This window comes from Antechinus flavipes, chromosome 6 (assembly GCF_016432865.1).
Source record: "Antechinus flavipes isolate AdamAnt ecotype Samford, QLD, Australia chromosome 6, AdamAnt_v2, whole genome shotgun sequence".
Lineage (NCBI taxonomy): Eukaryota > Metazoa > Chordata > Mammalia > Dasyuromorphia > Dasyuridae > Antechinus > Antechinus flavipes.
In genome coordinates, this window is record NC_067403.1 from 67086461 (window position 1) to 67098641 (window position 12181).

Sequence of the window (12181 nt, forward strand, 5' to 3'; positions counted from 1 at the left end):
GCTCAGGGAGACAGACATATTAGTATATCCTCAATGAATCCTTGGGAACCTGAAAAATTAATGTACCTTACTCCCAGCAATGACTTGTACACGGAGGACAATCATATTTTTCATATCTCTAGTTTTTATTCACTTCAAAAAGAAAGTTGAATAAGGGTAGAAATTATCCCTTTCCTAAATGTTTTAACTCCCACAGTTCCTACCCTAATGCCTCATCATGCTTAAAAATGCTTCTTGAAATGGAAAGACTCAAACTGTCTAGTTTGGAAATAATGACTTGAACACGACATGACTAAGACTCAAGATATATTTAAAATTTTCTTTATTAATATAAAATCATTAGAATGTTTATAAGATAAAAGAATACATATTTGCCCTCAATCAACATTGCAATACTAATGATTTCCCCCAGGAGGTTGCCTAGGACAGCTAGGTTGCCAATCTGGACAGTGGAGCAGCAGAGTCCAAAAACTGATTTTATGGCTTAGAGTAGTAATGCAGCAGATAAAACTGAAGAGCAGGACAAGATAGGCTAAGGCAGAAGTGGAGAAGTAATTTTCAGGCGCCTGAAATCTCTATCTTGACAGCACATGTTAATACTGTCCATGGGGTTTTCTTAGTAAAGATATTGGAGGGGGTTTGCCATTTCCTTGACCAATAAATTATATAAGATCAATTGATTTGCCCAGTCACACAGCTAGTGTCTAAGGCTAGATTTGAACTCAGATCGTTGAGAATTTGGAAAGGGACACATTCAGACTTTGCCATACATATATTTGCATGAAACTACCTAATTATATAAACTTTTCATTTGATTGAATGGATTATTTTGCTACCTAAGATCACCCAGTTGTAACATCTTAGTTTAGAGAGGCCCTGTAGACCTTGTAGAGGCAACTTAGTAACAGAAGTAGTGGGAACTCCCCCGCTGTTTCAAGGACCTTGGATACATCTCTTTAGCCACTGCTTGTGACTACTGGTGCTGTGGGAAGAATGAAGCAGAGGCAAAGTAATACATGCCCAATGAATGATTCAAAATTCCAACAAGTCAAGATTTTTATAACATAGTCCAAGTTCCTACTTATATTTACCAATTTTATAAATGGTGAAATCTTATACATAACACAAGGAATGCCTATAATATAGTGAGTACCTTTAATACTAATAAATACTTATATAGTTAATAAGTACCTTGTTGGTATGATGAAAAAATTTTACTTTGGGGAACCTTTTTAAAAATTGTCAATTTTAATTATGTCAAATTTGCGTTTTATTAAATATTTGCTAAGTCCCAGAACTGTATTCTTTAATAGTTCTTCATTTTTTCTTCATGACTTCTTTATACTATCAATGAGAGTATTTTTAAAATTACCAAGCACATTTCTGCATAGATAATATTCTTAACCAATTTTTGGTATTATGTTTTTCTACTAGTAGTAATAAAGAGTCTACTGAGATTCTTTGGCTCACTTGGAAATAGCTGCTTAAAAAGATACAAAATACAGCACCCATTCCTATTAAAAACATCAGAAAGCAGAGGAAGAAGTGGAGTTTTCCTTAAAAAGATAAACAACATCTATATAAAACTATCAGCAAGCATTGTATGTAATAGAGATAAACTAGAAACATTACCAATAAGATTAGGGGCAAAAGAAGGTTGCTTGCTACCACTGTTACTATTCAACATGTATTAGAAATGATGACATTAGCAATAAAAGAAAAACAAGTTGAAGGAATTAAGAGTAGGTAATGAGTAAACAAAATTATCACTTTTTGTAGATGAGATGATGGTATACTTAGAAAATGCACTAAAAAAACTACTAGAAACAACTTTAGCAAATTTGCAGATACAAAATAAATCCCCATAAATCACTGGTATTTCTATATGTTGCCAACAAAGTCCAAAAGCAAGAGATAGAAAAAAATATCCCATTTAAAATAGATGGAAATAATATAAAATATTTGAGTCTATCTGCTAAGATAAAGCCATGAACTATAATTACATAATCACAAAACATACAAAGTTAGATCTAAACAAGTGGAAAAATATCAAGTGCTCATGGGCCGGCCAAGTACCAGCCCCGGGGTCAGGAGGACGGGAATTCAAATCTAGCCTCAGACACTTAACACGTATGTGTGACCCTGGGCAAGTCACTTAACCCCAATTGCCTCACCCCCCCCCAAAAAAAAGCTGCATCTTTAGGGAGCCCATTGGGTTTATAATGCCAGATAGCCATGTGATTTTTCTTACTGCAAGTTTTCCATATAAGCTACCAATAATAGTTGATTTGATTTATAAATCTTAGCTGATCCACCACAATTTTCAAATTAAACAAAACAACCAGGCCAATAGATGCGTTTCTTTAGCCAAAAGTCAGCTTTCATGTATGGTAATTAATTGTATTCATTGATAAATATTATAGTAGATTAGTGGATCTAGAAGTGGCCCAGTAGTAAAGAGGAACTGAGTTCAAGTCTTACTCTGACATTCCCTAAAGGCCTAGGCAAAGTACTGATTGTTTCAGTGCTTGCAGGTGACTCAAAATTGTAGAGATTATTCTGGCCAGAGTTAGAATAGAGAGTTTCCTCACCTGGGTCCAATTTCTACTCTTTTATACACAGCGAATGAAAGAGTTGTGAATTGACTTAAATGAGCAATATTATGAGTAGCAAACTATGGCTAAATTTTCTTCTAAATTTTGCTAAGTAAATTTACATGACTAAAACAGAAATTTTATCAATCATGTATTTGCTAAGTACCTACTATGTGCCGATACTGTTTTAGGCACCAAAGATACAAGTAGATAAAATTAAATTATTCCTATTAAAAAGGGATTTATATTCCAATGGGGAAAACAATAAATATGAAATATATTTCACATAAAAATAAAGCTTATAAATACAAATATATACAAAATAATTAGATATGAAAGAAGGCATTAGAATTTGGGGAAATTGATCATGGGATTTATACAAAAGATGATGCTTTTTAGAAAAGGACAGAATGAAGTGCATATTGTACTGCATATACATATATTTATTATTTATTTTTAAAAATAGACAGTTTTTAATAGCTCTATTATAATTTTAAAAACAAAACTGAAACTGTAGCATCCATACAAACATATGTAAGTTCTTAAAGCAACTCACATTTAGTTTTAGCTTAAAATTTTTCATGTGTTAATTTGGCTTGAGAGTTTTCATCTCCTTCTTAGGCACTGAAGAATGGGTAGATCTCTTTCCCCCAACTTACTATCATACTACTTCTTTTACCCCTTCTCATTTTAGGATATGTTTGCTTGAATTTTTATTTAACATTTATTTCTTAAAGTGCACCTTGTTCAGATTAGGAGATAAAAGAAGCACTATTAGCATTACCTACTAATACTAATAGCATTAACATGCCACCCAAACCTCCTCTGCCCAAGGATCTTAATACTCTGACAGGTAGAGAAATACAGAAATATAGAAAATAATGTCTTTCCAATTTTAAAATGTTTTTTATGTCTATAAAAAACTTAAACTGGAAATATACAACATACTATAATTTTAATAGTTTTCTGAAATTCACTCTCTTAGTGAAAAGACAACAAAATTAAATTCCCCCTTTTTCCCCAAGACCATACAAATATCAGGTAAATCGACCTTCCTAATAACCTGTTAGACCCTTGGGAAGATTTCATTAAAAAAAAAAAATGTATATTTTTTTTCAGTGAACAAATGAGATACATGGACAGAGGTAGCATGATAAGCATTCCATAAAAATTATCAGAATGTAGTGTATTAAGTCGGGAGGGCACATGGTGGGTGAGGTAGTAGAAGAAGAAATAGTGGAATATAAAGTGATCTCAATATTTGGCTGAAGACTGATAAAGCAGGTCAGATGAGAGGTGTGACTCTCTAATCTATAGCCACTCTTTTAATATGGATTTGACACTTCTCCCAACTCATACCCAAATTAATGACTGGCTTCCACTCAAGGAATCTCAGGACATGAAGAAGGTCAATGAAAGCCTAGCTTTGTCAAAGGTGGTATGATTTTAAATATACATACACACATTATCTATGTGTGTATATATATATACATATTATACATTTATACATCATAAATTCTTATCTAAATTGATAAAAATATTATTTATTTTAAAAGTCCTTGACTTCATTATTTATATATTATACATAGTTGCTTAGTATTCAAGTTCTCCAGGGCAAAAATATTCTGCATAAAAAGGTTCATTTTTTTTTTCTTCTTAAAAAAAAACCCTCAAAAATTTAAAGTCCACTTGTTACTATTTTTCATCTTACAATAATTACTTCCAAACAAGTTAGCAATAGATGGTCTGATATTCAAAGTAGTCTATCAGATTCTAATATGTATCATGACTCTTGGTGGTTTATAGTTTCAATTTGTCTTGATAAATATCTGAAACAGAAAAAGAAAAGAAGACGGTTATAATGTGAAAATAACTTCAGATTAGTTGATCTGAAGGACTTAATTAAAGATTGGCTTAAAGAATATCATGAATATAACAATCTATTCCCCAGTTTCATGTTTTACCAACTTTAGAACTTTTTCCAACTTTTTTGAACTTGTCATTACTAAAAAGTCTATTATTTTAGGGAATTGTCCATATTATCATGGTATAACATTGAAAGCTGAAAGCCCAAGTATAGCTTGAGCTAGTGAAAAAAGTTCCTGCCCTCAAAGAGCTTACGTTCTGGGGGAGAGGCAGAAACATGAACACCAGTAAATATGATTAAAGGTAGGACACAACTTCTCAGAGCTTTGGTTTCCTGAGAAAAATGATTATTAATAACCAATTATAATGGGAGATCCAGAATTTTCCTGCTTTTCTAGGGTCCAGATTTTTAAATATTTAGTCATTGCCGATAATGAGATCATTATCTAACTTGGACTAACTTTCTTGTTCAGATTCCACCCAGGTAGAGTAGCTAACCTGTTCTACTCAGGCTTAAGTGGAGCATTAATTCTTTAATAGATTACCCAAGTGTGAGGATGGCCTGGGTACAGAGATAGTATCTGAATCCAAGAGTAACATGATACCATTATAAGCGCCTCACAAAAATATAAACTCATTAACTGTTAACCAATCAGGATTGATTTAAGTAACCTGAGTAACACCTACTCAGCACAGGACACATAAACTATGAGCCTGCTGCCAATATTATCTTTGACCTAAGAGAGACGCCAAATAATCTTTTATTAATAAATGTGCTATCCCTGTTAATAAAATGATTAAATTACCCAGAAATTATGTCTCAAAATTTTTAATCATCATATTTTTTATTTGCAAAAAAAATTTTTAGAACATACCCCGAAAGGTTGTTGGTGATAAAAATCTAAAGATATCAATAAATGTAAATTATTGTCATAAGGAAACCTACCAAGCACACTTGTCTGAATAAAATAATCATTAATAAACTCATATGACACTACATATATAGAAGCTACTTGAAATTTCTGCTAAAAAATAAAAAAACTAAGAGAAAATCTAATGCAAATTCAAAATGAATTTGGGTGTTAAGAATAATAAAATAGTGTATTGATAATAAACATTTTGGAAATAGACATAGGATATGGTTAAACATACTAATGATATCTTCTATATTATTTTAAAGTAAAAGGAAATTTTTTAGTGTTAAAAAATGCAGCAATATTTATGAAGAAAAATTTTACTTTATTCAGCTACTACCAAATGATAGGAAAGTGCCCTTAAAACTCAAGATACACTGCTTACATTTCACATGTGAAGAGAACTTTGTAGCAATGTTAGTTTAAATCTTACCTCATCTACTATAGCCCACACAGATGAATCTGACAACACAGTTAAACGAAAAGCCTTGATTTTTCCTGCTGCAGGATTTATGATGCCTTGTGCTACTCCATCTTCAAATGTATCTTTGGGAAATGGGGGGGAAAAAAGAGATTACTTTTTTATATATTTATTTTTATTCTGACATTCACATTAATTTGTAAAATTTTAATTCAACACAAACAATAAGGAATTTAATATTAAACAAGACTACAAAATTCCATTTTAATTTAGAGATAACAATATCAACCCTAAGAGTATTTTAATTACTGCATATACTTCTGATCTCCTATGCATTTATGGATATATAAAATTTTGTTGCTGTGATAAGATTTTTTTATATATAACCTTTTAAGACTTTATTTTCATTGCTACTTTTTAGTTTAACATCATATTCATTTTTAATATGTCCTTCCACATGGTCTTCATAGCAAATTATTTTTTGAAACTTTTTTTAAAAAGAGAAAAAAGCGGTACTGCAAAACTAACCAACAATAAAAAAAATAAATTTCTCTGATCAACTCCCAATCCACTAAAATATATTTACATACATACCCATACACACACACACACACACACGCACACACACACACATATGTGTACACATTGACTATTTCTCTTTTATGATCTTTGTCAATTTTGTTTTTATATAGTTCTTGGTCTTTCAAAACCCACATCTTCTAAATTGATAATAATGGTTCAAATTTACATAAGACTAAAATTTACAAAGTACTCTTCCCACAAATGCTTTCACATAAAACTCTATTTTACTTTTCTTTAATATATTTAATAGATGATTGTGCTAACCTGGTTTTTAAGGAATGAAATTGGGGGTTTTTTGGTTGGGTTTTTTTATGTAATGATAGGTACCATGGGAGAGGTAGTTATATAACAAAATGCATAAATAAAATATAACTTAAAAAAAAAAAAAGACTGCTCTAATGGAAAGTACACTCTGAGAATGTATGCAAAAGTTTCCAAAAGAATTCTGTGGAAATATAGGCTTAGTGGATGTACCACAAAAAGAAGCACTTTATATTATTTCACTAAAACTGATGTAGATTTTAGGTCAATAATGAAACAATGTCAAGTAGAGATTTAGAGTTCAATCTGAAAAAATTAGAGAATACAAGTACTACAAGGGATCTTCCCCTCATTAGATAGATGAGAAAATCAAAGCCCTGGAGAGTTAAGGGACTTGACTAGAATCAACAAGAGTCAATACAGTTTCCCAATTCTAGATATACTACAAAATCCTTAATTTGGCCAGCAATTAAAGCAAATAATGGCGATCTCCAAAATTATCTAATCAATCAGTAAACATTTTAATAAGCTGATCAGTGTAGTACTGGGGATACAAATACAAATGAGATAACACCTTTATTTTCAGATGAGGAAGTGAAGAAGAGAGAGGTAGAGTGAACAAATCAGACAGACAAGTAGCAGAACACAACCAGAGTTCTGTGCCATAAACAGATATTCTTTCTAATGTACCATGCTGCTTCCAAAGAGGAACAACTGTGTATTCAGAATAAAAAAGGTTTCTCTTTCCAAAAATAAATACATAAATGACTAATAGTATTATTATAGAGAATACAAACACATAAAATTAACCCAAATCTGTGAAGAATGAAAAAAAAAAGGGACTAAAGATGAAACAAAAAAGGCAGGAGGGATGCAACAACAATAAGAAAAAAATGCAAACTAGAGTAACAATTTAATGAAAAATAGAATTTGTTCAGCAATGTGAAGATGGTCACCTATTAAGAAAAACTAAAATCACTGACTAAATATACTGATGCAAAGGTTAAAATAAAAAAAGCATACTTTGAAAAAATACAAAATGACTATAATAAGTCATGAATGAAATGAAAATAGAACTGTTATAAGGAAACTGAACTCATTTTAAAGGCAATGATTAATTTTGGTTCCAGAGGACAATCCCAACCACCTCTTCTTCTACCATCACTACGATCACCATGCTGTTCACTGCAAAAATTACTGATGCTGAGGGTCAGGGGATGGGTGTTCAAATCCTACCTCTGATGCACACAACCTATATGACTAAGGGAGTGAGGCTAAATGATCTCTCAAGTCATTCCAGATCTTCATCTGTGATCCTTATAGTTATAGTTCCCAGATAGGACTAGGACAGAAATGATGCATACACATTCAAATGTGAACATCATGTTGATTACTTTTACTCAAGATGTATACATTGTAAAAAGAGAGAGATTGTTGGGATGGGGAGAAAGGAAAATGTTATAAAAATCAATTTAACAAAATTTTTTAAATGGATAAGTACAGTTAAAGTTCAGATAAAAGAAGGTAATGAATGATATGAGAAAAATTTTTTAGCATAAAAGTAACATTTTTTTTAAAGCACACAATGACCTGGTTCAATTCTATAATACAGTAGGATTCATATTAAAATGTTATATCTGTACCATCCAATCCAACAGTGCTGATTATTATGTATCTGAATTTAAACATTAGTATTTTTAAAAGATCTAAAAATTACACTTTTAGGGAAGAGGAAAATAAAATATTTCTTCTACATAGATTTCACAATTTGACAATCTAAAGGTTTTCAGTATTTCAGCATACTGAAATCATTTTTTCATCTCAAGGAAAAAGAGGAAACATTGAAGAATAAATACTTCTCTATGTATAATTACAAGAACAATTTTTAAAATAATCAAGTTCTATCAATATTCATTCCTGAGCACTAGAGTGCACTAGAGCATGTGCGGTGTCTCACACTTTGATATTTAAAAATCCATATCACAGTATCCAATGACTGTCTAGTTTTGGAGTATTGCATTTCTAAGACAAAGAGATTTCAACTGTTTTTTTTTTTTTTTTAAATTTGTTTAAGAACTAATGGTTTCAATATCCAGATGGTAGTAGATAATTTACCTATTTTAAAAAACCCATTACTGGTTGCTTCATAGTTAAAATTACTTCCATTTCTTAGCAAATTTGATAAAAAATCTGTTTCCTGAAACAAAGAAAAAAATTGGATACATTTAGTGGTTTCTTCTAAATTTCTGTCATAATAAAATCTGTTTCTCCATATACTAATTAAAAATTGAATACTTACATTTTCAGGTAAAATTTCTACAATGGTATTGTACAGCTTATCTCCAGGATGTTGAACATTTCCACTTGTAAAAACATACCTGTCCCACACACACACACACACACACAAAAAAAACCAAATACAAATATATATTTTAGTAATCTGTGGAAAAATGATACATTATTTACTGACCCTGGTAACAACAACAACAAAAAAACCTAACCTGTCCAAAGACAAAATTTAAAGGGAATGGCTGTATTTTGGATTCTTTTGTGTAAATAAGGTGAAGAATGTAAAAGATATCTATTAGAGAGCTTGTGTACTTCACTGATATTCTTGTGATGTCAAGAAAAATGAAAGCTTTCCAAGAATGCTGACCAATGTAAGAATTTGAGACAAGAATCCCACAGGTCTCAAAGAACCCATATGGGGTTTTCTTGGCAGAGATACTGGAATAGTTTGCCATTTCTTTCTCCAGTTCATTTTACAGAAGAAATTGAGGAAAACAGAACTAAGTGACTTTCCCAGGTTCACAGCTAATAAGTGCCTACGGCCAGATTTAGACTCAGGGAAATGAGCCTTCCTGACTATAAGCCTAGTACTATATCCAATGCACTTACTACCAACCAGCCCTAGAGAGAAAGGAAAAGAAAAAATTGTGGATTCAGATTCCCAAAAGGGGAGGGGAACTAATCAACAAACATTTACTGAACATTTGTATATGGGGAGCACTATAGCATGGCACCAAGGATACAAATACAAAAAATGATACAATTCCTACTTGCAATGAATTTATATTCTAATTAGAAGACAAATACATATATAAATTATATAAAGTGAATAAAGTTAAATGTATACAAAGGCATCAGATAAAGGGCCACTGTGAAGAGAGGACTATTGTAGTTTGGGGAATATGAAAGGTTTCATGCAGGTAATAAAGCTTGAAGTGAATCCTAAGGGTAGTGAATCACAGAGGAACTCTATGAGGAGAAACTGGAGAGAGAAATGTGTTCTGGTTATATGGGAAGGCCATTGAAAAAGCACAGTGAAAAAACAAATCAAATAACAGGGGAGAAGGGAACAACTGTGCTTTCCTCTTGTATTTATTGAGAAAATTTCTAGTGTTTCCCCATAATGCTAGTTTTCAATTTATATATTTTAATATATTTTTCAAAAATCATTTTATGCCTATGCCTTGTGATTCATGAAAAACAATGTTTTATTTTGTTAAAAAATAATCTGCATACATTACTTTAATATTTTAACTATTTTATGTTGTTTATTAAGAATTAATATAAATATTTTTAGTGTTTTTTGTTTAATCTATTCCAATTTTGAAATTAAAAATTTACTCTGTTAATTGTTTTCTTATTGTTGAATAATTGTTGAATTGTTGAACAATTCCTGATATATATTCCATTTGATCATTAAAAAAAAAAAAAAGGTACAGCAAAGGGGGGTGGCGTGTCATAAGTGAGATACAGAGAGAAAGCCAGCCAGTTTGGATGGATCACAGAATGTGGGAAATGGTGTGATACCCATCTGGAAAAAAAATAGGTTTGTGCTGCCTTCAACAATTAAGCAGAGGAATTTACATTTTCTCCTACAGGAAAGCCCAGAGATTGTTTAAGAAAAATCATTTCAGCAGCCAAAAAGTAAGATAAACTGAAGTGAGGAGAGGGATGAGACAGAGGACTTAGTCAGGAGAGAGAACCTAGGAGAGATGATTGGATTCTGGACTAAGTTGGTAGTTGTGTATGTAGAGAGAAAAGGTACGAAAACCAAGAGACAGGCAGAAACATCCACATTTTGCAAGTAAGGTTTGGTTACTACAGTTTTGAGACTGGGAGACTAAAAACACAATATTGTCTTCAAAATAAGGAAATTTGGAAGAAGACAGGGTTTAGGAGGAAAGAATGAGTCCTCTTTTGGATATGTTGAATCTGAGATTTCTTGGACATTCCACTTGAAATGTGTAAGGATACTGGGTTAAACCCAGGGGAGTTGACAGTAGATGGTGAACAAGGAACAAGAGCAGAACCTTGGATTGGGGATCAGCCTCAAATTGGGAGCTTGAACCAGCAAGGAATAATCAGATAGAATAGGAAGTGAAGCAGGAGAGAAAAGAGTTTAAAAGATGCATAAAGGAGAAAGAATCCAGGAGGGGAGGATGGTCCACAAGGTTAAGCTAGTCAATAAGAATAATAATGAGAAAAAATAAAGAACAAAAAAACATGGTGTGATGTTGACAAGTAAGTTCTTTTGCAGTAATACTTACTCCTTTATGTTCAATGGGTTATGAAACTGTATGAGGATATAGTTGCCAGCTTTTGGAGAGATGGCCCAGAAAAATCCTCTTCTTAGATAAGCATTTTCCAAAGAATACTGCTCATGGGCTTTTAAGGAAGTACGCAGACTCGCAGGTGGATTGGTATGAATTGGATATAATTCATTTTTTCCAAAATCAACATCCTATAACCAAAAAGAAAATTAACTAAAATACATAGGAAAGAGTCATCTGCATTTAGGGAGAAAACTATAGAGACTGAATAGTATTTTCACTCCTATTTTTGTGAAGCAATAATGACTTTTATATTTTTGTATCCCCGATTTTTTAGCCTTTCCTCCATTTTCATGATTTCTTGAGGATTTTTTTTTAAAACAAAGTTTTCAGGAATTCTATTGAGTCTTAAATTATCTCTCTTTGACCTCTTTTTTATATCAATATTTTACATCCATTGTATTGATTTTTAATATTTTTTGCTTTCTCATGTTATCATTGACTTGTTTAGTCTTTTCTATTTTTTTTTCTTTTTCTTTCTTTCTTCCTTTTTTTTTTTTTTTTTTTTTTTTTTTTTTTTTTTTGAGGCAATTGGGGTTAAGTGATTTGCCCAGGGTCACACAGGTAGGAAGTATTAAGTGTCTGAGACCAGATTTGAACTCAGAACCTCCTGACTTCAATGCTGGTGCTCTATCCACTGTGCTACCTAGCTGCCCCTCTATTATAATTTTCAGTATTAGATTTCTTCCACAAGGATAGACTGCCTACCTTGTAGGTGCTTAATAAATGCTAGTTTTGGATGAGTCTATTTATTCTTTAAAGATTCCACAATTCTGTCAATAAAAAGTTATTTAAAAAAAAAGATTCTACAAGAATTTTTATTTTGTTTTAAAAATAAATTTTACTTCTATTTATTTTTTCATTTAATAATATTTTACATAGTTTTCAACATTCTTTTTTCCACCAGTAATATTTTATTTTTCC

At 31.6% G+C, this 12181-nt stretch overlaps 1 protein-coding gene across 1 annotated transcript in view; it reads right to left on the reverse strand.

Moving 5' to 3' along the window:
* Positions 1-3016: 3016 nt before the first annotated feature.
* MGAT4D (MGAT4 family member D) overlaps positions 3017-12181 on the reverse strand; it is a 116724-nt gene continuing 107559 nt past the window's right edge. The window contains exons 11-15 of the mRNA XM_051964597.1: positions 11195-11388; positions 8938-9016; positions 8754-8835; positions 5808-5920; positions 3017-4423 (exon numbers count right to left, since the gene is read on the reverse strand). Coding sequence (XP_051820557.1) covers positions 4403-4423; positions 5808-5920; positions 8754-8835; positions 8938-9016; positions 11195-11388 — 489 coding nt within the window. The 3' untranslated portion in view covers positions 3017-4402. The remainder of the gene's footprint in view (positions 4424-5807; positions 5921-8753; positions 8836-8937; positions 9017-11194; positions 11389-12181) is intronic.